This window comes from Pollicipes pollicipes, unplaced genomic scaffold (assembly GCF_011947565.3).
Source record: "Pollicipes pollicipes isolate AB1234 unplaced genomic scaffold, Ppol_2.1 Scaffold_2555;HRSCAF=2994_pilon_pilon_pilon, whole genome shotgun sequence".
In the NCBI taxonomy this organism is placed as follows: Eukaryota; Metazoa; Arthropoda; class Thecostraca; order Pollicipedomorpha; family Pollicipedidae; genus Pollicipes; species Pollicipes pollicipes.
The window spans coordinates 28,077,231-28,101,892 of NW_023596136.1; the positions used below are offsets into that span (position 1 = coordinate 28,077,231).

Consider the following 24,662-nt stretch of genomic DNA (forward strand, 5'->3'; position numbering starts at 1 on the left):
AAGTCAATGATATCACGTACCACACGGTTATCACTCACATGTCGCGAACTGACCTTCTCCAGTGAACTGATACGGACAGGCCCAAAGGCGAATTCCAGGACACATATTCCAAAGCGCAACTGAGGTTTCACGCGTCGAATAACTCGGAAGTTACGCAAAATCCCACCCTAAAGACAGCGATTTTCGGAATCAGCATGTTGAGAAGGCCTTGCACACCAAAATTGGAGGCAATCGAGACGCCCCGCAATATCACATTGGGATGTTACACGGCGTATCACTCGGAAATTACGGAAAATTCCACCCTAAAGACCGTGATTTTCGGAATCAGCGTGTTGAGAAGGCCCTACACACCAAATTTCAAGGCAATCGAGACGCCCCGCGATATCAAATTGGGACGTGACGCGGCGTATAACTCGAAAATTACAATATCATTAAATTAGGCCATATCCAACTGTTGTGTTACGCGGCGTATAACTCAAAATTACGGAATATTCCACCCCAAAGGCAGTGATTTTCGGAATCAGTGTGTTGAGAAGCCCCTGCACACCAAATTTCAAGGCAATCGAGACACCTCGCAACATGAAATTGGGATGTTACGCGGCGTGTAACTCGGAAATTACGTAAAATTCCACTCCAAAGGCAGTGGCTTTCGGAGTCAGCGTGTTGAGAAGGCCCTGCACACCAAGTTTGGAGGCAATCGAGACGCCCCGCAATATTACATTGGGATGTTACGCAGCGTATAACTCTAAAAATACGCAAAATTCCACCCCAAAGGCTGAAATTTTCGGAATCAGCGTGTTGAGAAGGCCCTGCACACCACATTTGGAGGCAATCGAGACGCCTCGCAATATTACATTGGGATGTTACGCAGCGTATAACTCGAAAATTACGCAAAATTCCACCTCAAAGGCAAAGATTTTCGGAATCAGCGTGTTGCGAAGGCCCGGCACACCAAATTTGGAGGCAATCAATACGCCTCGCAATATCACATTGGGATGTTACGCAGCGTACAGCTCAAAAATTACGCAAAATTTTACCCCAAAGTCAGTGATTTTCGGAATCAGCGTGTCGAGAAGCCCTGCACACCAAATTTGGAGGCAATCGAGACGCCCCGCAATATCACATTGGGATGTTACGCAGCGTATAACTCGAAAATTACGCAAAATTCCACCCCAGAGACAGTGATTTTCGGAAACAGGGTGTTGAGAAGGCCCTGCTCACCAAATTTCAAGGCAATCCAGACGCCCCGCAATATCCAACTGGCAATTGGATATCAATCTGCTGCTAGATTGTCAGTACCTTGGCCAGGCATCACGTCCATCCCTCTACACGGCATCGCGTCCGCCATGTCGTCACATGTCCGCGTGGAGGGCTGAGGGGTCTCCGCACGGTTTGGGTGTGAGTGTACGCGGACCCGATGCAATCGGCGCGCTTTTGAAAAGGGAAACCTGTGCAATACTGTTCCATTTTTATCAAGATCCTTTCGGTGGGAACGCGAATGCTTTGGGGAACCTTTGGATCAAATAGCAAACGTCCTTACGTTTTGTGGTCAATGTATGAGACGGGCCAGAGGAGAGGTGACGCATGTGATGGATTGGCAGATGTATTGAAGTAATGGAATGTAGTAGTAATTTATGATGGCTTTGATGAGATGCAGATTCTGCATCAGCTGGTGGGGTAAGCTTTAAAGGCATGCAAATTTCATATTTGATTCCAGACTCCAAAAAAATGTGAGTTATGCAGCCATGGCACATGTTTGACAGGGCAACACCAGCATAAATACTGAGTTGTGGCAACAATCTCAGCACATGTACTCCATGAATTTAAGTTCATTAAGTTATGTGCAGATGATGTCAATTTAACCACATAAGGAGCTAATGCTTCAAGCCATCATATTGCTGGTTGGTTAGTCTGAGGCAAAATGCTACAAAAAATTCACTTAAAAAGGATTTGAAATTCAGCCCAACTTTACCTTGTTGGAGTCCGGTGCACATGAGAGAATTTCAGTACTTAGATGGCATGGGTGTCTGTGGCAATGGATGGATTTTTAGCAGACGATCCAGATTGGGCTTTTTGAGGAATTTTGCTTAGGAGAGAAAAATCTCAATGATATCATTAATTGCATTTAGGGATTTACCTGCCTGTTGCCAAAATGTATATTCTGCCCAGATTTATCCCATATACAAATGATATTATGTTCAGATGATATCAAAATGGGTTGAAAGATGGCTATGACATATGGCAGGGTGAATGGGGGCCAAACAGCTGTAAAGTTGTAGGTATACATTGGTACCTTATGTTAGGAAAAATGTTGTACATCATTCATCATGTTTAAGATGGAACATATTGTAAATAATCATAAAACAGGTAGATTCATGTCCCTACCATCAAATTTTAATAACCATGGTAGCGAGCTCCTGAGCGCCCCATACACTCCACTGCCTGGACTCCCCAGCACCATTTCCGCATTATCATTGCATGGTTACAATATTTCTGCTTGTTAAGAACCGTAAAAAATGTATGGGGGCAAGGTAACAACAATAATGCAATGAAATATGTTTCTTGTCACATGTAGGTATGCTTGCGAAATAGACAGGCCAGAATAGTCCAGAACATAGTCTAAACTAGCCTAATCTAACCTGACCTAGTGTAACCTAACCTAACTTAACATAACCTAGCCTAACCTAACCTAACCTACCCTAACCTAATGAAACCTAACCCAGCCTAGTGTAGCCTAGCCTAAATTAATCTAACCTAACCTAACCTGGCCTAACCTAACCTCACCTCACCTCACCTCACCTCACCTCACCTCACCTCACCTCACCTCACCTCACCTAGCCCAACCTAACCTAACCTCCCCACCCCACCCCATCCCCTTCAACCCAGTGTCCCATTGGCATTCATGTTCCATGTCATATATATATATATATATATATATATATATATATATATATATATATATATATGCACAATATCAAGAAGTTTTGTTTAGCCACCATCTTCTCATTTTGCTTTTCATTCCCCACCCAAAGACGTCATATTTGCCCACGATGTCGACCAATCTACAAATTGTACGGGAGACTGCTTGGATACGCAAGAAACATATTTCATTGGATCCTTGTCACCTTGGCCCCATACATTTGTATGGTTCTTGATGCGCAGTAATGCTATGATCACGCGTAGCAATGGCGCTGGGGCCGCGGTTGCTGCGTGTTTGCGGCACTCGGATGTTCGCTATCATAGATATTTAAGTTCCAAGGTAAGAGTTTAGATGACCAGTTTTACGATTAATTACGATAGGTTCTGCCTTAAAAGTGACAGCTTATGTACAATGCTATTTTTTAACATGAGGTAGCAATGTATACCATGACTGCTGTAAACCTACAATTGTTGCTGCAGTGTTCTTCACATTAAGCTGGTTACCGATGTGCTGGATACCCTGCTTGCAAAATGGTGGTAACTGGCAGCTCTTTTTTCCAGATAACCTTCAACAGGCCTTCTGAAAGCCAAGATGAAGTCAAAGTTTACCACCATTGACTTGATCGCCATGGTGGCGGAGTTAAATGAGAGGTGAGCATCCTTCTTGTATTAAACTCCACATCTTTCCAAACATGCCCTTGTATAACAACACTCTCCCATTTCATGAAGCACATACATTTTGTGGGTGGGCTGTGTCTGTGGTTAATGCCCCGGTGATCATGGTACCACTCTGAGGCACAGTGAGTACTGCTGTATACCTGCAAAGGTCGCCTCACCACTGTGAGCAATCAACAGCCACCAACATTGATATTGGGCTTTCAGTGACTAGCGGCCAGCAGCCTGTGCCCTCTCACGACTGCTGTTCTGGCTCTGCAGGCTGGTGGGCATGCGTGTAGTGCAGGTGTATGACGCCGACCACAAGACCTACCTGATCAAGCTGCAGCGGCCAGAGCAGAAAGCTGTGCTGCTGCTGGAGTCCGGCTGCCGCATCCACGCCACCGAGTACGAGTGGCCCAAAAACCCGGCGCCTTCCGGCTTCTCCATGAAGGTGGGAAGCACTGCCTGGGAGCGTTTGCCAGTCGCTCTGTGGAGGGCAACAGGTGTCAGAATAGCATCTTTTGGCTGGTGTATGTGGTGTAAGTTCATAGCCGTCGTGTGTTGTGCGCATTACACGTATATTGACTCATACTGCGCATTTTGCTGTTCTGCCTGACTATCCTCGCATCTTAGTTGAATGTCCACTTCACATTGCTGCCAGGGAGTCTCTTAAAGTGTGGTGTGGCTCCACTGCGTAGTGTAGCTGAACAGATGACGGACGCCGGTCTCGGTCGACGTGACGGGGCCGGCGCCGTTGACGCGGTTGACCTGCGGCCCACAGCTGCGCAAACACATCCGCAACAAGCGGCTGGAGTCGATCCGCCAGCTGGGCGTGGACCGGGTGGTGGACCTGCAGTTCGGCTCGGGTGAGGTGGCGCACCACGTCATCCTGGAGGTGTACGACCGCGGCAACGTCGTGCTCACCGACCACCAGTACACCATCCTCAACATCCTGCGGCCGCGCACCGACGCTGAGAGCGTCAGGTGAGGGCCCATTGGGCGGCGCCGATGTCAGGCAAGCACTCATTTCGCGCTGGGATTGTGAGGAGAGCACTCACCAGGCGGTGCCAATGTCAGGTAGGGGCGCTGGCGGTGTTAGGTGAGCACCCACCAGGTGGCGCTGGTGTCCGGCAGACGCTCAGTCCGCGTTCGGGGTGTCAGTGGAGCACTCACTTGGCAGCAGGGGTGTCAAGGGACATAAGGTTGTCCCTCAAGGGATGACCTCTCTGGTGGCAGAATGGTGTGGATGCATGGTTTGAACTGGCTTCACGTGTTTTAACTGGATTGTGCCCAATTCAAAATGATTTGCTGCACTCCCCCCCCCCGCCCCCCCCCCCCCCCCGTGACTGGCGTTAACGGCGTGACGCCGGCCGCCGTCAGGCTGGCGTCCAAGGAGGTGTACCCGGTGGAGAAGGCGCGCCCGTTCCAGCCGCGCTCCGAGGAGCAGCTGCGGGAGGTGGTCAGCGCCGCCAAGGAAGGCGACGTGCTCAAGAAGGTTATCAACCCCCATCTGGGTATGGCGTCAACCCGCGGCCAGCAGACGGCATGGGAGACCTGGTGGTCCAGCCTGGCTCGTGGATGGACCTTCCTGGAGGATGTTGGACTTTTGTGTCATTTGAGTCGGCGCTCCCGGTGTATTTGTGCATTGAGGGTGGCTTAAGGCATCCTCGTCGGCGCCGACCAACTGACTGTGCGCGTTGCTGTTCCAAAATGCTGACAACCATGTGAAACAGTAATTTCCTAAAGTGTAGATTTGTATGAAATTCGACCTGATTCATTAAAAAAAGATGTGTCTCCCCTTCATCTTTAGCTTATGTCAGCCTGTTCAGATTTTTTTACCATAATCAGTGCAATTTTCAATGTTGTTCCGAGTTGTTGGTACTGATTTGTAGATGGCCTGATTCACATGCCATAAAGACATGGTCAAGAGCTCCTTCCTTGTCCAGGTCGGTGTTGTAAGTCACACGGCTCTGGTCAGAGCACCACCGGGCAGCCGGGTGTCGTAACCTGGCGTTCCGCGCCGGCCGGCAGACTTCGGCGCGGCGCTGATCGAGCACCTGCTGCTGGAGGCGGGCTTCCCGGCGGCGGCGCGCGTCGGGCACGAGTTCCACCCGGCGGAGCACCTGCACCGGCTGGTGGCCGCCGTCCGCGCCGGCGAGGCCGTTCTGCGCGGCGAGCAGCACGAGTTCCGGGTACGGATGACGGCGCCGCGCGCCTCCCTCTGACGCGGTCGTGCTGGGCGCCACGCCGCCGACGACTGGGCTCGTCGCAGGCGCGCTGTGAGAGGGGTCGCTTCCGCCGTGTGACGTGAGCTTTGTTGGGATGGGCGCGGTCACCAGGCACCTATGGAGCCGCTGTCGTGTGCGGTGTGAGCCCATGTGTGTGGTTTAGCGAGCGGACCTTTGCGTTCTGACCTCTGCATGACCCCCGTCCGTGCCGCGTGAGTTTGACTGACTCGCGGCCGGCCGGCGTGCAGGGCGTCATCACCTACAAGGTGGAGCGGCGGGGCGCCGGCGGCCCGGCCGAGACGGAGCTGCTCGGCTACCAGGAGTTCCATCCGCTGCTGCTGCGGCAGCACGCCGGTCAGCCACACCACACCTACCTCAGCTTCACCGCCGCCGTCGATCAGTTCTTCAGCCAGCTGGAGAGCCAGAAGCTGGACATGAAAGCTGTGCAACAGGTGGGTGAGGACCCCGGGCCGTCAGGCGGCGGCCGCCAACCGATCGCGCCGCACCGCTCCGCGCTGTGACAGGAGCCATCGCCTGGGGACGGGCTGTGGTGTGTCCCTAGTGTTTCCTCGTTACCTCCTCCGTCTTCCGTTCATTTAGCTCGGGGTTTATGTGGCACCCTGCACATAATCGTCTCGTCCCTTCGCAAGTCTCCCAGCCCGAGCCCGAGCACTTTGGAACAGTGGAAAATGCGGCTGTTTGTAGCTGATCACGGACCGAGGTGCTTAGAAGTCACTGCCAAGCGAAACATAGTGTGACGCGAGCTGTCTGGCTTTACGTCCCGGGCCGTTTGCGGGCGAAGTGTTCGGTGCTGCTTTGGCACCGCCACTAGTGCACTGAAGTGCACAGCATCAAGGCGCAGCACCGTGCTAACCGAATACACGAGAAGACCGTTCAGTTAAGCCTGGTCCACCTGGCTACCGAAACGTAATCCGTGAGCGTTAGTCGTTACTCTGGAGGTCTGCGCGAGCAGTTTCCCAACGGGATGACGGTGACATATGCTCAGTCCCGTGGTGTGCTTGCCAAACTGCTGGATAAGTGCATTCCAGACTGTGAGTTATTTGGCGAAGGAATCCTCCTCGCGAGCAAAAGGTCACTATAAAGCCGCGCTCGTAACGTATAGCTGCTTATCGGAACGACGTAACGGCCTTTATGAGGCCGGAGATATGTCTCGACGAACACCCAATGCCTGCAAGTTGGTTCTTGATTGATTCAGGACTTACTCGAAAACCCTTGTCTACAAAACACATGTCCGAACTTCACTCTTCCCTCAGGAACGTGATGCCATGAAAAAGCTGGACAACGTGCGCCGAGACCATCAGCGGCGCCTGGAGGCACTGGAGCTTGCGCAGCGAGACGATAGGTGGCGGGCCGAGCTGATCACTAGTAACGCGGCGCTGGTGGACGGCGCGGCGCTGGTGGTGCGTTCGGCGCTGGCCAATCAAATCGACTGGCGCGAGATCGGCCACATCGTGCAGGAGGCGCAGAAGCGCGGCGACCCCGTGGCCAACGTCATCAAGGCGCTCAAGCTGGAGAAGAACCACATCACCATGCTGCTACAGTAAGGCGGACAGCGGGGCGCGTTGCACCGTCCCGTGATGTGGCGGCTGGTGAGGCGACGGTCGCCTTGGAGGTAGAGAACACCAGCGTCGGCACAGTTGGAGCTGGTTCTATGCGATTAACATTTAATCGGAGAAGGGAACAGGAAGCCGAATTTGGGAGTTGTGATTGGCATTAGCATACCAGGTCCTGGTGAGTGACGATGCCGTCGCAAGTCGGTGAAAAGCGCTGCATCATTGGGGCCATGACTGAAACGACATATAAAGTACTGACCATGAGACGGTCTGCAGTACTGATAAAGTATCAAGCAGACTATGCTCACTTATCCTAGAACAAGTCACGGGATAGCATCCGTGATACGTTCCTCAGTCCCTCGTGCTCTACCGACGCCACGTGTGCCACAGCGACCCGTACCAGGAAGACTCGGACCAGGAGGACGAGGACGAGGAGGACGGCGAGGACTCTGAGGACGGCACCGCGCCGAAGAAGAAGGACCCGCCGGCCGAGGCCACCCACGTGCGGCCCATGCTGGTGGACATTGATCTGGACCTGTCGGCGCTGGCCAACGCCGCGAGGTCAGTCAGCATCGCACGGCAGCGACCGGCCGCCCAGGGAGAGAGGTCAGGTCGCCACTGGCTGTGACCGGTCGCCGCCAGGGCAATGGTGTCACACGTCACCAGGGTGTCGTTCAGAGAGGTCACGTCTGCTGTATGTCCGCCAGGTCTGTCCGTGAGCAGGAGTGTCTGCTGTGCGCCTAACAGGCCCGTCCGTGGACAGGCGTGCCTGCTGTGCGCCTGTTAGATCTGTCCGTGGGCAGGCGTGCCTGCTGTCCGCCCAACAGGCCCGTCCGTGGACAGGCGTGTCTGCTGTGCGCCTGTTGGGTCTGTCCGTGAGCAGGCGTGTCTGCTGTGCGCCTGTTGGGTCTGTCCGTGGGCAGGCGTGTCTGCTGTACGCCTGCCAGGTCTGTTCGTAGACAGGGGTGCCTGCTGTGCGCCTGACGGACCTGTCTGTCCATCGCCAGGTATTTCGACCTGAAGCGGACGGCTGCGCGCAAACAGCAAAAGACCATTGAGTCGTCCTTCAAGGCGCTCAAGTCGGCCGAGCAGAAGACCAAGCAGACCCTGAAGGAGGCGGCCACCATCGCCAGTATCAACAAGGCGCGTCGCGTGCACTGGTTCGAGAAGTTTCTGTGGTTCATCACCTCCGAAAACTACCTCGGTCAGTGGCTGTCGCTCTCCAAGATGGCATTTTTTATCTTGGCATGAGCCTGGAAGCGCACAGTATGTGGCCAAGAAGAATGCGGTGGAAATGTTGGGTTTTGTTGTCTGGGTATGGAAAAGGACTGGATTTTCACATAACCCTTCTCGTTGTTGCGTCGAGACATCAGGCTTGTGTTAGTATTGATTTGCATCAGTTATGTTGGTGTGAGCAATTCAGTCGTGTAGGAAAATTTGCAGCAACTAAATCGCACTGAAAATTAAGTCGGGCTGTACCGTTTTGCCGTGGGCATTTGTGCTCCATTCTGTCTCCACTTTGAGTGTGTGGTGCTCTCTGGGTGCTGCGTTGCAGATCGTCCACGCGTTTCGTCTTAAGACGCAAAGCACGCTTCAAACATACCGGCGTGCGTGCCGTTGTGCCGTGTCCGATGTCTGACGGCCGTCTGCTGGCCGCCAGTGCTGGGCGGCCGCGACCAGCAGCAGAACGAGACGCTGGTGCGCCGCTACCTGCGGCCGGGGGACCTGTATGTGCACGCTGACCTGCACGGCGCCGCCTCGCTCGTGCTGAAGAACCCCAGCGGCGGCCACGTGCCGCCCAAGACGCTTAACGAGGCCGGCACGTTCGCCGTCTGCAACAGGTGGGCGGCGGCTGCGGGGCGGTGCGGGTCTCCGGCGTGGGCACCGCTGGCGGCGGACGCTGTCCAGCCGGGCTGGTGTCGCCGATCGGGTCTGCTCGAAGGGGGCAGGGTCTTCTTTTTGTGTGGAGGGTATAGACCGTGACCGTGACGGCCCCCGTCCCCCCCCCCCCCCCCCCGCTGAGGCTGATGTAGCGAAGCTTAGCACGCGTGTGTTCGTTCGGGACCGTATCCCCCATCTGGGCTGATCCGGTAACGCGCTTGCCGGGGCCACTGAGCAGCGCTTGGCTGTTATGGCGGATTCGCGGTGTCGCTCCGGCGTCGCTGCGGCCCCATAAACAGGGGGGGGGGGACGGGGGAGGTGGCTGGCCCGCGACTCCGTGCCCGCTGTACCGTGCCGCGGTTCGCCGCTACCGCTGACCGCCGCCTGACCTCGCTGACCGTGACCACTGCCCGCCAGCTCGGCCTGGGATGCCAAGGTGGTGACGTCAGCCTGGTGGGTGCATGCCCACCAGGTGTCCAAGACGGCGCCCACCGGCGAGTACCTGACCACGGGCAGCTTCATGGTGCGGGGCAAGAAGAACTACCTGCCACCCTGCCACCTGGCGCTCGGCTTCGGCGTCCTCTTCAAGCTGGAGGATAGCTCCGTGGAGAGGTGAGTGCCTGGGAAGCCAATGAGCGTCATATGGATAGGTAAGTCGCTGTCAAGCGGGAGGCAAGAATAGAAATACGATTCACTTGGAGCGTGCACGCGTCTCCATGGAGAGGTGAGACGTCTTCAACGTAAATGGTTCGTAGTTGGGGCACGTTACGTGAGAGCCTTGCTTCCGGGGGGAAGTAGCTTTGGTTCCCTTGGCTGGCCAACCTGTCCTTGGCTAACGGCAGTTGAATTACAAAGGCGAGCGGGAGAGACTAACTCGTAAGACCGGGGATCAACTTTTGTCATATATTGGAGCGCGATGTAAATGCAAAACATCACTCGTGATATCGATCCACACGGGTTGTAGTTTCCAAAACGATCTCCCGGGTATCTTGTACGGACATGACCGAGCGCGCGTTTCGCCCTGGCGCACGTGACGGCCCTGTCCGTGTGGGCAGGCACCGGGGCGAGCGTCGCGTGCGCACGCTCGATGCCGAGGACGGCGCGCCGCCGGACCTGACCGGTGGCGCGGCGGCGGCGCAGCAGGCGGAGGAGGAGGCGGACGGCGCGGCGCCGGCGCACGAGGACGATCAGGAGGACACGGCCGCCGGAGGACCGTCGGCGAACGAGGACGAGGGGAGCGGCGGGGAGGACAGTGCTGACGGAGGACCTGCGACCGGAGGGGACGACGAGAAGCGAGAGGATGAAGAAAAGACTGAAGAGAAGGGGGACGAGGAAGAGGGGGCGGAAGACGGCACCGAGGACGTGTTCCCCGACACCAGCGTCGAGTTCAAACACCTCAGGGGCGGCCAGTACGTTCTCAGCACCGGGACCGCGACCTTCTCTGGATCAGGCCCTGTGGAACGGGTGGCGTATGATCCTGTTTGTAAACCTACGCGTAGCTACCTACTGACAGAGGAAATGCCGCGTTTAATATTCAAAGTGTTCTAACGTCTTACCAATGTCTGCGAACGTCTCATTGACCAACAATACTTGCACCATATTGTCAACAAGGCGAGTGTTCAGCGTCGCGTTGCACGGACGGCTCTCCTCGCGAGTGCCCCATGGTCTGACCTGCGTGACCGGGCTGCCCCAGGTTCACCGTCGAGGTCACTTCGCCGTCCGACGCCCGGTCGCCGGACAACCCGTTCCCGCCGCTGCCCGGGCCCAAGCCGGCGACTCGCCGCGGCAGGCAGTCCGGCCCGCCGCCTGCCGGCAAGGAGAAGAAGCAGAGCTGCGCCCCGCCGCCGCAGCCGCGCGGCAAGCGCACCAAGATGAAGCGCGCCAAGGAGAAGTACAAGGACCAGGACGACGAGGAGCGGGCAGCTCGCATGGCGATCTTGCAGGTCAGCCGCGTCGGGGGGGGGGGGCGATGTGGGGAGGGGGCGGGGGACTACCCCCGTAGCCACCGGACCCGCAGCCGGCCTCCAGTACTGACAGCCCTCAGTACTGTATTCCAGCTGGTGCACGCATGTCTTGTCTTGCACTTGCCGGGACTTAGCGAATGTCAGTGGGGTCTTGTGCCTGAGTGGAATAAGCATGACAGGCGTTACACCAGCGGGATTGGGCCCGCAGCCCCTACACATGGCTGCGTAGGTTGCATGAAAAGCCCATGTTAAATCCGTTGTAAGGCATTGTTGGTCGGCAAAGCGACCAGTCGTTTGCAGGCTTCCACGCAAGTGGTGCCTGTTTGAGGGTTTTCCCTCACTGTAGTTCACATAATCCTCGAATGATGTTTGTTGTTGACTTAGTGACCTTATGACTTTTAAGGACAGGGCTGGGGAAGCATATTCCCTTTTCGTTATGGTCACATGACATCGTCAGTTAACTATTTTCGGTGTGCCACTTTGTTCATGTGTACATATGCATGGCTTAGCCACGCAGCTATAATTTTGGCTTTATGTGTATGTGCTCCTTTATGCGTGACATGTACGGCACAAATACGTTGATTGTTCCCGCGACCACTGCCTCCTTTTTCGGTGAGGCCTCACATTAGCAGCTGTCCCCAAATAAAACTATTCCTTGAACGTGTGATGGCATGTAGCGAAATAATCGAAGTTGCTTAGTGCTAGAGCCATCACTGAAAATATCATCTGGGGATAGGAAGGGTGCGGGGCCTTTTTGGCCGCAAATATCAAGCATCAGAGACAGGTGTAGTGGTAAATGAACCGTTGCGTGTTCGGACTTCCGTCGGTTCGCCAAACGTATCACAGCGATGGTGTGGAATCAACCTGATACTCGCGGAAATGGAACGAAATGTATTAACTGCGTAAGTCAAAGCCAGAATTAATCGTGCGGTAGTCTTCGTAACGTCCAGGTTTTGTTGGACCTCCGGGGATCTCTTCGTTTCGCCCCGGCCTGGTTTTTGTACGTCGCGACAGTTTGAAGAGAATAGGGCTGTCCAACAAAGCTGTTACGAGATTGCTTCGCGTACCAAAGCTTCCAAACATTGACTTTCCAGTTGCGTTATGTTTTTGACCGAAGGCCCCTTTCACGGAGTGATAGCTTGGCTGTTCTGCCGTGTCGCGGCCTCCACCGAATAAGAGCCGATGGCAACAACTGGGGAAACGTGCTTGTCTGCTGGGAAATTGGTGTTCAAATACTGGGTCTTCCGCGCGGTGGCTCATTATTTCAGTGTCGTAACGATGGGCTACCTTTATTGCGCACCTTGCGGACGGGGTGGTATTGATTTCCAAAGGAGTCGCGTTCTTGCATCCGCTAGGGAACGGTTGAGAACAAATCCATCTGATATGATAAAGCCTCGTTTGCGGAGAGCTTATGTGCATTTTGTGCCTTAATTTTATCGATCACCCAACTTAAAGTTGGCTGTTGGGTTTCACAGTACAACGACGCGGGGAGGACGCGTGATACCCGTGCATAGCACGTTACATGTCATACAAATGATAGGTAAAATATGAATGTTTGGTAATTTGCCGGCCCGGTTTACCTGGGAATGATACAAACAGGCGTTGTCTGCATATGTGATGGGTAGCAACAAATTGACACGCAATGGTCTCCATTGACCTCGGTCTCGCCACACTGCGGAAAATGGTCGGGGGCGGGGGGGGAGGGGGAGGGGCTTTGGTGCGCAGATATCTAGCGGGGTGTTTTTGCTGGATCCCCCCCCCCCCCCCCCCCCATTACAAACACACGTCAGGATAAAATTGTCGTCCTCACAGTCGATGTGCTTCTGCGGTGAAAGATGTCTGGGAGTTATGGCACGCATTCGTGTCGTAGACGCCTGCTGCACATGTTTGTATGAGTAGAATAAGGTTCAGACATGCAGCATTTACGCCATACACTCAACGTTGTATGTCATTGTATTCTTTTCTGACGATATACCCGTCGTAAGACAACACCGTTGCGCTACACAAACACCCCGCCGCCGTCGCATACACGTACCAATGCATGCCTACGCGTACCAATGTGCACCGCATTCATACCCATGGTACGGTTTTTTCAGAATGGTGTATGTTTCTGTTATGCCATGTCAGTGTCATTAGTCACAGGGCGTGTTAAGCAGTGTTCTGAACATATCTTCCTTCTTTGGCTTTTCATTTCTCCCAACGGGCTGAGAAATCTAAAATTCTAGCCCTCTCCCGCGGGATACAATTTTGGCTTTAAGGAAAAGGACGTAGCTTTGCTTTTCTTCCACAAGCATTTCCAGTGTCTGAATAATTTCGATCTCTCTCTTAAAGCCCTTTGCTGCTGAGCTGGTCCTCTGCCTCGCCGTGCATCAAAGAGGCGTCCGAAAATCAGGGGAGGGTAAGCATCAGGGAGATTTAAGAAACCGTTATTTTTCGGGTATTGCAAGATGAATGATTTCATCGCGTTGTAGGAGAAGGCCAACATTTTAGTTTACGAAGGAAGGCGGAAGAGATGAGAAAATCAAAGGGAGCCTGTCTTGCCCCAACTGCAATCAAGTTGTATCAACAAACCCGACTACCTGGCGCAGACGCCTGAGGTGCATACAGTTCTAGAATAATGTGCGTATCGTGAATGTGGCTGCCTGGGACTGCGTATGCCGTTGCTAACCGTAATTTGGTGCGAAGGCCCTGACCCCACTTCCCGGATTGAGCAGTTGCAGTGCATGGAACGGTTTTTGCGGATGGCATGTGACGTGTCATGCGGCGCTAAGATAGGTCGCCAGGTGCCTCCTGACCCCCTTGGCTAGCTGCTAATTAGCATTTCCAGCATCATCCCTGTAAGAGCGGCTTCTGGGACTCTAAATCACGTGTCTCTCCCGCGGGGTTGAGATGTTCGGCGCCCATTACCGAACGAGCTACGAGGACGAGCTTTTTTATGTGTGGCCCACAGTACAGCTTCCCACGCTATACTGAAATTGCAATGAATGAAAAGGCAATGCAAGATGCAGGTGAATGCAATACGTTCGCTGTCTGTTTTCATGCGGTCTATGGTCGGCGATCTGGCACGGTCTAGGCTTGCACCTTGCAGCGCTTTACGACGCAGCTGCACTCAGTGTCAGATTTTCCCGAATTATAACCGGCGTCAAGTTGTTTGATGTTCGGAGACCTGCAAGTTCTGGTGATGGGCCAAATTCGTCCCAGCTGCCGTCGATAGATAAGCGCGTCACATCGGGCAGGGTGGCCGACTTCTTGAATGGCCGCGGGTCACGGTACACACATGACCGCGCCAGGCCTCGGCGTGTGCCGAGCGAGCATTGGACGGCAGGCTAACGGGAAATTCCGAGTAGGTGTGCTCCTGTCGGCCATGACGCCCTTTTTGCGAAGTGCCCGATGGGGCGGATTTCGGGAAGATGAATGATTGTTTGCGCCATGTTAATGCTCAACAAGTGAAATGTTGGGCGAATTGGGTCAACGATAATGGGAAGGCGAATGCCCTTGTTGTATGTTAACAGTCATGGAATGGTGGAAATGACGCGTGTTACCATCCAGTCCTTTACCATCGCGCGGCTATTCCTACCAGTCCTTTGAGCTTCTAATCAGGGTATGGTGCACCGGTGATTTTTGTAGACGTGACCTGTCAACGTGCTACATAATTCACAATGCGTAAAATTCAGCCGTTGGCCGAAGGACATTCATGTTATCTGGAACTGACTCGATGGTAGGCAGTAAAGCATGCAGTCGACTGCAAAGCATCGACTCACTATTTGAATGACTTGAGGCTTCGGCTGTTATAGTGAAGGGGCGCTCTGAGTAAGATCCACTGGGATTTCTTCATTTCCTGTTCACACAGTCGGCAAACTGAGGTGTAGTCTGGCTATGCAGTCTGGGTGACGCGAAGCTTTTGTAATGGGCAGGTGTGCGGGCTCGGGGCCTTTAGTCACGTTATCACCCGAACTCGACGGCGCACAAAGCGACGCTTATGTGTGGCCAGCGAGAGCATTGAGGCTAGTGTGAATGCTACCAGTAAGCAATATGTGATGGAGGCTGAGAACTAATGATGAAGTTCAGAGGCAGCGCGTGTGGCATGTCACCTTGAGGGCGGCGGTTCGATACCTGCCGTTTTTTTCTGTGGTTTGTTTTGCCGCACCTATTAAGGTGAGGTGTTGCCAATACGTTGCGATGTCATGCCATGCGAATATTGCGATAATGGCGCTTACGTGCGTCGCGAAACAGGGGAAAATAAAATGGCGCCAAGGCTGTTCAATTTATTCTCGTTTCGCGTTGTTTTGCCAGCCATGTCTGGCAAAGCAGACCATGCCTGTGGCGGAGGCAGGACACAGGCTATTCTACCGTCCAAAGGTCAAAAGACCTAAGCGCATTTTTTCAGAAATAAAGTTATTAAATCGGAATTAGAAAAATATGTATCCAATTTGTTTTCTAAGCTCACGAACATGTGTATTTTGTCGAATCCTGGAAATGTTTGTCCGGAACAATTTACCAAGCACAATACCAATGACCAATTTAACCATTTAGACGACGAACGATATAACCGGACTGTCTGGCTGGCTTAGCGCGCGGCGTCCAGGTCCTGCCAGAAGGCCAGGTCACGGGTCGGCCAGTGCTGGTACAGACAGGAAGGCAGTAATGTCTGACACAGTGATGTCGGTCGAGCTTCTGTCGCCGCTGGCACGGGTCGGCCAGTGCTGGTACAAACAGGAAGGCACTAACGTTTGACACAGTGATGTCGGTCGAGCTTCTGTCGCCGCTGGCACGGGTCGGCCAGTGCTGGTACAGACAGGAAGACAGTAACGTCTGACACAGTGATGTCGGTCGAGCTTCTCTCGCCGCTGGCACGGCCCGAGCAGATCGCTGGACGTGAAATCCCTTCGTGGGAGGCCGCGACTCAGACGAGTGGCTTCCCCGGGGCCTCTGTCGGGAGCGGAGCTACGCATATCGTCAGCAATGCGCCTATCACGGCCGATGTATGGCCGGATGAAGCGTTGCATTACTGGCTGGCATGTCAGACCCGTCCGGTGTGAAATGGCTTACATTGTCCTGGGCGACGTCCATGTCCACGGGTGCACTCCGCGGCCCGTGGAAGCTGAGTGCGCAAGGAAGTAGCTCTCGTACGCATGATCAACTCATATGAAACCTGCGAAGCAAAAACAAAAGAAAACAAAGCCGAGCAGACCAAATACCTTGTCGCCCATCGTTTCTCTTGTTTGCTGGCACTACAGCCTTACTTTTACGATACATTAATTCAGATTGACTGTCCCATTGACTAAATAAGTAATGCGGTTGTATTATTCTCCAGTGTGTTTCGTGACAAAAGTTGTAGCATAGTGGTCGGAAAAGCTCGACATATTGACTAACAGATAAGGTAGCGTAATAGTTGATAAATATAATATTCTTTTCAGCGTGGAACTTTTGATGTTGTGGGCGAATCTCTGATAAGGTTAGTTGGAAATCCGTCCAAATAACCATTTTTCTGTTCCTATATATATATATATATATATATATAATATATATAGATATATATATATTATATTATATATTATATATATATAATATATATATAGTATATATATATATATATATATAGGAACAGTAAAACCTTGATGGCAAGGAAGCAGTCGCTATCAACCGATGTAATCCGTCAACGCTCTCATACATATGTATCATCATCAGGATACAGGCGAGAAAAGGTGGCAGTGAATAAACGCACGTCTAGGAGACATCGCTAAAACATGACATTGGCTTCAATTAACACGGATAAAACACGACCCCTCTGTGCGCAAACAGCGCAGATGAAAATACATGGTCATGCGACGGAAGATCTTTTAGACTGCGTATGAAAAAAGGATACTTTATTAATTGCAGATGATGTGCAGACCCCCTGCGATCCCGTGGCAGCTTCTTTGGTGAATAGGAAGTGCTTCCAAAATCCAAAGGGCGAGCGAGTACTGCAACGTCCTTTTACGGGGAAAACTCGCTCTCCTAAAATGAGTGTTGCACGCAAATGAATAGTCTGATGCGTTTTCGGTGCCGCTTCCGTAAGTTGCATGTTTCAGTATCGGCTGAGTCTTGTAGTTAGACCAATGTAGCTTGATTCGTGGATTTGCGGCCTACGGCAGAACGTTTGAAAAAGTAAAGCACATTGCTGTGCAACTTATCTCCAGATTGGGTTGGGCCATTTTCATAACCAGGAAAGGTGTTTTTGGACACTTGTAAGATGTTACGAGTCTCACTTTTTTCGTTGATGACTGGAAAAGTCCAAAAACAAAAGCAAACAAAAGCAAACGACAAGGCTGCCGCCTGCCGCTGGTGACCGGTTTCCTGCTGCCCCCCTTGTGGGCCCCGCTGCCTGCAGTGTCGCCCCCGCCGGTGACCGTGCCGCCTTCCACGCTGCAGTCGGCGGGCAAGTCACACGCGGCCATCCAGCGCGAGCGGGAGGAGCAGCAGCTGCAGGAGAAGCTGGAGCGTCAGCAGCAGCAGCAGCGGCGCCGCCAGGAGGTCAAGGCCCGCCAGGAGGCGGACGCCGAGGACGGCGACGACGAGGAGGTGAGAGCCCGGTCTTTCGGCTCCGCGCGGCCGTCTGCGTCATCGACCATCCTGTCCTGGGGGCCGCCGGATCGGTCGTCCGGTCCTGGCGGCGGCCGGCGCGGTAGGCAGAAGCGACTGGGATGCGCACAGACCGGCGAATAATCACCGGCACTTCGTGCGAGCTTCTTGGAACACTTACTGCATCTGCAGTCAGAGAAGACAGTGATTGGTAGGCACGCCGCACTGCACGGACTCAGCGAGGCCAGTGGGCTGGCGGCGCATGCCATGAGGTGAGAATGAGGATCCGCGCTCCTCGGGTGTTGGGATTGAATGCGATATTTCCTCAATAGCAGGCCTGCCAAATGTAGCAGCAAGTTGTGTCGCTAGCGATGTCAGCAAAGCTTGCGTAACCGAAATGTTGCTTGTTTGGTACTTGGGCTATGGGCCGATGTCAGCTTCAGGTGCCCACCAGCCTGGGGGACCTGGGCTCGTATGATTCGCTCATGTGCCTCACTGTGTGCTGTGACGTCATTATTACTTCTGTCTGTTTTGCCCTTACAGTTGTGACAGTTGTATTCAACATCGTTACTAGTATTGGAAGTTGGTGCAGGCCTCTACTTTTATCGGTAATGATTAATTGGTGCGCCGATTTATCGAGAACCAATGAAATATTGATAAATAGACTAGGTGCAAGAATGATTATGTGATTAAGAGCAATTGTGCGTGATGGAATTGTGGTGGCATAAACATACGTTGTTAAACCACATGGAACGACGCTGTTGTGTGGAAGATACACACATCTTTTCCCCCTGCGTCATTGCTTCCGAATTGAAATCGACATCACATTCCGTTTAGGCGTTCCATCCAGAAAAAGCAATCAAACTTCTGGTAATTTCATTCAGGCGAGATACATCCAGCAGTTATGCGAAAACCAACGCATTGAAACCAGTTGTAGGTAAATCAATGCGTGGCACCTTCGTTGAAGCACTCTTTTGAAACATTGACGAGCTGTGATGAAAACCAAAATAATTTGTTATTTAATATGTCAGCATCTCAGTCATAATTGTAAGCAGTTGTGCTTAACGTCTCTCAAGCCAGTTGGTCGCAGATACTATGATGCTGTCCGCTGGTCTATTGGAAAGTATCACCCCACCTCCCGTGATGATGTCTGTCGTCCTGCAGTGAGTGTCGTCTCACGCGCCGTGGCCCTGTCCACCGTCTCAGTTGAGAGCATCAGACCACGTGCCGTGGCCCTATCCTCCGTGTCAGTGGAGAGCATCAACCCACGTGTCCTGTCCCTGTCCACCGTCTCAGTGGAGAGCATCAGCCCACGTGCCGTGGCGCTGTCTACCGTCTCAGTGGAGAGCATCAGCCCCCGTGTCCTGACCCTGCCCACTGTCCTAGTGGAGAGCATCATCCTACGTGCTGTGACCCTGTCCACCATCCCAGAGGAGAGCATCAGCCCCCGTTTCCTGACCCCGTCCACCGTCCCAGAGGAGAGCACCAGCCCCCGTGTCCTGACCCTGCCCACTGTCCTAGTGGAGAGAGCATCATCCTACGTGCTGTGACCCTGTCCACCATCCCAGAGGAGAGCATCAGCCCCCGTTGCCTGACCCCGTCCACCGTCCCAGAGGAGAGCACCAGCCCCCGTGTCCTGACCCTGCCCACTGTCCTAGTGGAGAGCATCATCCTACGTGCTGTGACCCTGTCCACCATCCCAGAGGAGAGCATCAGCCCCGTTGCCTGACCCCGTCCACCGTCCCAGAGGAGAGCACCAGCCCCCGTGTCCTGACCCTGCCCACTGTCCTAGTGAGAGCATCAGCCCCCGTGTCCTGGCCCTGTCCACCGTCCTAGTGGAGAGCACCAGCCCCCGTTCCCCGACCCCGTCCACCGTGCCAGCGGAGAGCGCCAGTCGGCGTGCGCTGACGGCGCGGTCGGTGTGCCCGGCCGGCAGGTGGTGGTGCCGCAAGACTGCCAGGTCCTGGACGAGTTCACGGGTGGACCACTGGAGCAGGACGAGCTGCTGTATGCCGTGCCCGTCTGCGCTCCCTGGGCCACCGTGCTCACCTACAAGTAAGCTGGTCTGCTGGTGGCACGCTCGGTGCGAGTCACGCGCGTCACGCCGTTGGCAGGCACGGCAGCGCTTTGTTGTGTCCTAAAGACTGCCCTGGGGTCAGTGCGTCGGGCATCTGTTTTCGATAGGTCCAGGCTTATACGAAAGACGGTCACTCAAAATGAGCGTTACGAAAGCCCGTTGATTGAGCATCTTAAGGATCTTAATTCATTCCATGATCGGAAGAAATTGTATCGCGCGTCTGAATCCATTTCAAGATCGGAGAGATGGGATCACGCATCTTAAGACGGAAAGCTTAGAACTTCCAAATTGCCAAAAAGTGAGGAACGGTGGTTAAAACCAGGTGGAGATCTCGACGACTGGGCCTCGCGGCTGCGCGAGACGGGATTGGCTGAAAACAAAATGAACAATGGTATCGGGAAAAGCGTGGATCGATGCTGACAGACCAGCAAGCGCCGCCGTGTTCGGATTATGGGCCCGCAGACCATGGGCCTGCTGGGTTGGCGACATCTGGAAGAGTTGACGTGGGATCTCGGCAACCAGAGCTGGCGAAGACGGGAAACCACCCGCAGCGTGTTGGAAAACGTACCGACACCAGCAGGCGTCGGAGTGGTCCGGCCGGTAGGTGGGCTGACAGCCGGTCGGAAACCTGCCAATGGCGTGGGCTCGAAGCCCACCTCGAATGATGCAAGACGCTGCGGTCTAAGCCGAGGGATAAGACGACGAAAACCGCACTAGCTGTATTGCTGTGCTCAGTGTGACTAACACACACGCAAAATATTGTTATTTTTGCTAATACGCTGTTCGTAATTGTCATATTAGTGATTATAGTTTAAATTCTTCCTTTTTCAAATAGCGTTCTGGAAGGTGGGCAGATGCTTGCTATCACGTTTCTTTGATTTGAGACAATTACGTTATGCGCGATACGGCATCGGATCAAGTTGTTGGAATTACTCCTGCATCTCGATTAAAGACCAAGTTGATGACATTTATGGGACAGATTAATTACGCTACAAGAACTGCCCAGCTGTTCTTTCGGAGGCTTCAAAGTGCCGCCCACCAAGCGCTTTGTGAGACACAGCAAGTTTCGAGAGGAATGCACTGTTAGTGATGTGTAAGTCATGACAAATCAGAACCGGACATTCAAAAGAGAACATAGGTGCAGTGAGACCGTCGGTTGTCCGAAGTTCTGAGAACTCCTGTCGCCAGCGTCCGCGCTAGAACTCGAAATCTAGTTCACCACGGTCCAGAGAATCACATGGGATCGCTTAAAATCATGCGCGTACAAAGTACACATCCAGCACTTTCTGACCGGCTCGGGTAGAGGAGCGGGAATAGATATGTGTCAACGGTTCAATCAGATGATGGAGTCGGATGAAGGCTGAATCCATCAGGTGGGGCTTGGAGACGAGGCCCACTCTCACCTCAGGTGCGTGATCAACAGCCAAAATCACCACCTCTGGAGAAGCTAGTGCCGGGGTGCCGGTAGTGTAGTGGTTGACGCGTCTGCGTTAACCGCTGCGCATCTGGGAAACCAGAGGCACGGGGTTCGATTCCCCGCGGTGCCCGCCCTTCCTGCCAGGGTGAGAGGCAGGCGACACCACATAGCCTTAGCAGCTGGGTGCGTCGTAAAGCCCCAATGGCAGAGAGGCGAGCGCCGTTGGGCTGCCGTGAGTTAACGTGGCACGACGGGACCCTTTTGGTTGGAAGATGACGACGTGAGGGCGGTGACATTGAATAGGGAGAACTATCAAGACGCTCAAAGTTCGCCGCTCCCGCAGCGGTCAGGTACATTTAATCGTCAGTGGTGCTGACAGTATGAAGCCATTTAGAGCACTGTGTTGCGCTGGGATACTCTACTAGAAACCACAGAGAAGATTTCCGGGACGCTTTGGCGGGCATGATCCCCCCCCCAAAAAAAAGAATATACCTGGTATCCAAATTGTCCCGGCTAGAACCCATCTGAATTCCACGTTCTGCCGGCTAGAACCCATCTGACTTCGTTGTGCGGAGCTGCGCGAAAGGCGACGTCTATATTAATGTCATCGCACAGTGCTGCTCCAAGAAGCCATTGAGAGGAGTTCTGAAGATCTGTGTCGCATCCAGCATGCAAGAGAGTGATGAAAATTTAGTTTCAAGCATCAAAGCTTGTCTGAAGAATCGCTAAGGTCACATCTGTGACACCGCAGCGTCGTCACAAGACTTAAAACTTCATGGCGTTGCAAGGATGCCGTAACTGGTTACGTTGAAAAGCATGAGATGGTACATAATTTCCTAAGTGTCTCATTCACAAAAAGTAGTTGTTTTTGGCCCAAGCCCACGGGATTCGAAGGCAAGAAAGCATCACAAGTTCATCAGTTCTTTTGAAACGCCCTGCGATTTCTCACGCATTTACGAAACCCATTACTCTCAGCCGCCAAAGGTGTTTAGCTCCATTAGCTCAGTCCTTGTCATCATCCACATGACAACAGCTGACAACTGTCACACCTGCCCTCCTGGTCAGCACCTTCTGATGCGAAGTGCTCCGTCGATATCGTTGGACTCGGACGGACCGAGCATGGCGACTCCAGGTCAGCCCTCCGCCCGGAAAGCGTCGGCACCACCAGGCGATTGCCGTCCAAAACGGGAGGTCTCGAGGCGTGGACAAGAGGGCCTGTTTTGATCGTATTGCGTTTCCGGTCAGCTGCCGCTCGCATCTGGGAGACTTCGCTGTGCTGGGAATCCCACCACACGAAAGCGGCAGGGGCCTTCCTTTCGTTTCTTTTTTATCATACGAAAACGTGGATAATGCGTTTGACTTACACCGGTTACGGATCGTGCGTAGATACCGCAATTGGCCGATTGTGTCAATTTCCGCGGATGTCGATGATATCGCCTGTATGATGACGTGTGCGATGATCAGCCGAGTGTTGCCTGTCTCTGTCTCTGTCTCTGTCTCTGTCTCTGTCTCTGTCTCTGTCTCGCTCTCGCTCTTGCTCTTGCTCTTGCTCTTGCTCTTGCTCTCGCTCTCGCTCTCTTGTGCTTAGTCTTGTGTGTCTTTTGACAGTCCAGTCAGGCAAGCTGGCGTAGAAAATCGGACGCAACATTGTCTGTCTCGCTGCTTCGGTTTAAGAATCGTTCAGTCAAACATATCATACTGACGGCCAACTGAGAGCCAGACGGTTCCCTGTGCGGCGTGCTAACGCCGCGAGTTCAGAACAGGACGTGCTTTCCGCAAGGCTGATGATGTGGTTGTGCTTCGAAAGTGTGTACATGCATGGATGTAATCATTCGGAGACAATTTTTTCTCCTCATCTCCTGATGCGAACTGGCATTTGTCTAATTACCCTGAAGGCAGGCGATGCGAATGCATCTTGACACGCTGACGCCAGCGGGACGGTATAGCAAAGCCTTGCTGAAGCCCCTTCCTTTGTGATTTGGTTCGTTTGATGCCGTGCGGCATGTCGCTGCATGGATAGCTGGATATCACTTTCTTTGAACATGGCAACATTCGTTTTTTGCCGCATATCCGCCTTCCACGTGACTGTGAACACCAGCGTGCCCTGGCATGATCCGCTGTTTACATTCACTCGTTATATTTACGATTTATTTCCTGCAAACTCACGTGCCGGCCGTCGCCGTTGATAGCTACCTGGGTATCATCACGTCGCCACGTTGCTAATCGTCAGGCGTCGTGTGTCCGGCAGGTTCAAGGTCAAGCTGACGCCGAGCACGGGCAAGAAAGGCAAGGCGGCCAAGACGGCGCTGCAGGTGTTCGCCGCAGACAAGGCAGCCTCGGCGCGGGAGCGCGATCTGGTCAAGTCGCTGAAGCTCGAGGACGTCACGCGCAACTTCCCCGGCCGCCTGAAGATTAACCTGCCGCAGACGGCGCGTACCAAGAAGCGGTAGCCGTCCACAGGCGCGCTATTGGTATAGGAGAGCTGTAAGCGATCACCGCGCCGCTGATCGCTGAGGCTGCTGCGCTTCGTAACGGTGATTCGCCGAATGCGTGACCTTACGAAGGTCAGGTGCACACCACCCTGAATTCGGGCCGGTGATTGGTCGAGTGGTTGAAGTGCGTGGCGGCGGTTGCGGTGTCGCGCCATTCACGTTGCTGTGCTTGTTCGGATGCGGTGTTGTTACGTGGGGAAATCGCTCTTCGTAGCGGCGATTTTTGGCAGTGGTGGGTGCAGATTTTCATGTGATTTTGTACCGAACTTCGAATTTCCGAGCGTTGTTTTCCACAGACAATACATGAATTTTGTAATGAGTAATGTCGTCAGGGTCGTATATTCCGCGGTTTCATGAGATGCACTTCGTGACCTTTTCAGGACACTTGTTGGGCTAGGGCAGTTTGAAAATACACTACTACGCTCATGTAGGTGCTTGTTAGTAAAATTTGGTGGAAGTCCATGCGAGCTTTTCCTGTCAGAAACGACAGACCAGGGAACGCTCATAACGCTGAGAAGACTTTGACGTCGTCTAGCCGAGTCCTCCCACGCGGCTCGTCTGCAACCGGAACCCATTCGGATCGGGCTATCTTTGTGCCGCTGGTTTGCCACGTCCAGGCTGCTGACAGAACGTGAGCATTTGTGCACCATCCTAGTCGTCATCTCAGCCTTGAACTTCAAACAGCGTATCCACGAGATACGGAGGGTGTGGGATGAGTCAGAGGACCGGATGGTGGAGAGTGCCAGCTTATCCACGAGATACGGAGGGTGTGGGATGAGTCAGAGGACCCGATGGTGGAGTGCCGATGTCGGGAGGCACAGGACCGGCGGCCAGCGATGATGCACCCTCAAGACGGATGGGAGTCACCGCCGCTGTACTGCCGCGTCCGGGC

The 24,662-nt window shown here is 53.5% G+C and overlaps 1 protein-coding gene across 2 annotated transcripts; it reads left to right on the forward strand.

Moving 5' to 3' along the window:
* The first annotated feature begins 1,351 nt into the window (after positions 1 to 1,351).
* Positions 1,352 to 24,198, forward strand: LOC119106363 (nuclear export mediator factor Nemf). Of its 2 annotated transcripts, none has more exons than XM_037229993.1 (17): positions 1,352 to 1,398; positions 3,481 to 3,570; positions 3,856 to 4,027; positions 4,358 to 4,560; positions 4,957 to 5,090; positions 5,608 to 5,768; positions 6,053 to 6,256; positions 7,079 to 7,365; positions 7,769 to 7,939; positions 8,386 to 8,582; positions 9,039 to 9,219; positions 9,677 to 9,871; positions 10,315 to 10,668; positions 10,953 to 11,202; positions 17,635 to 17,784; positions 19,721 to 19,839; positions 23,527 to 24,198. In XM_037229993.1, exons 2-17 carry the CDS (start codon positions 3,512 to 3,514, stop codon positions 23,726 to 23,728), a joined length of 3,039 nt encoding a protein of 1,012 aa, XP_037085888.1. In that variant the 5' UTR covers positions 1,352 to 1,398; positions 3,481 to 3,511; the 3' UTR covers positions 23,729 to 24,198. The 2 variants fall into 2 exon arrangements, with proteins under 2 accessions (XP_037085888.1, XP_037085896.1); XM_037230001.1 differs by lacking the exon at positions 1,352 to 1,398 and adding an exon at positions 1,717 to 1,730.
* Positions 24,199 to 24,662: the final 464 nt, after the last annotated feature.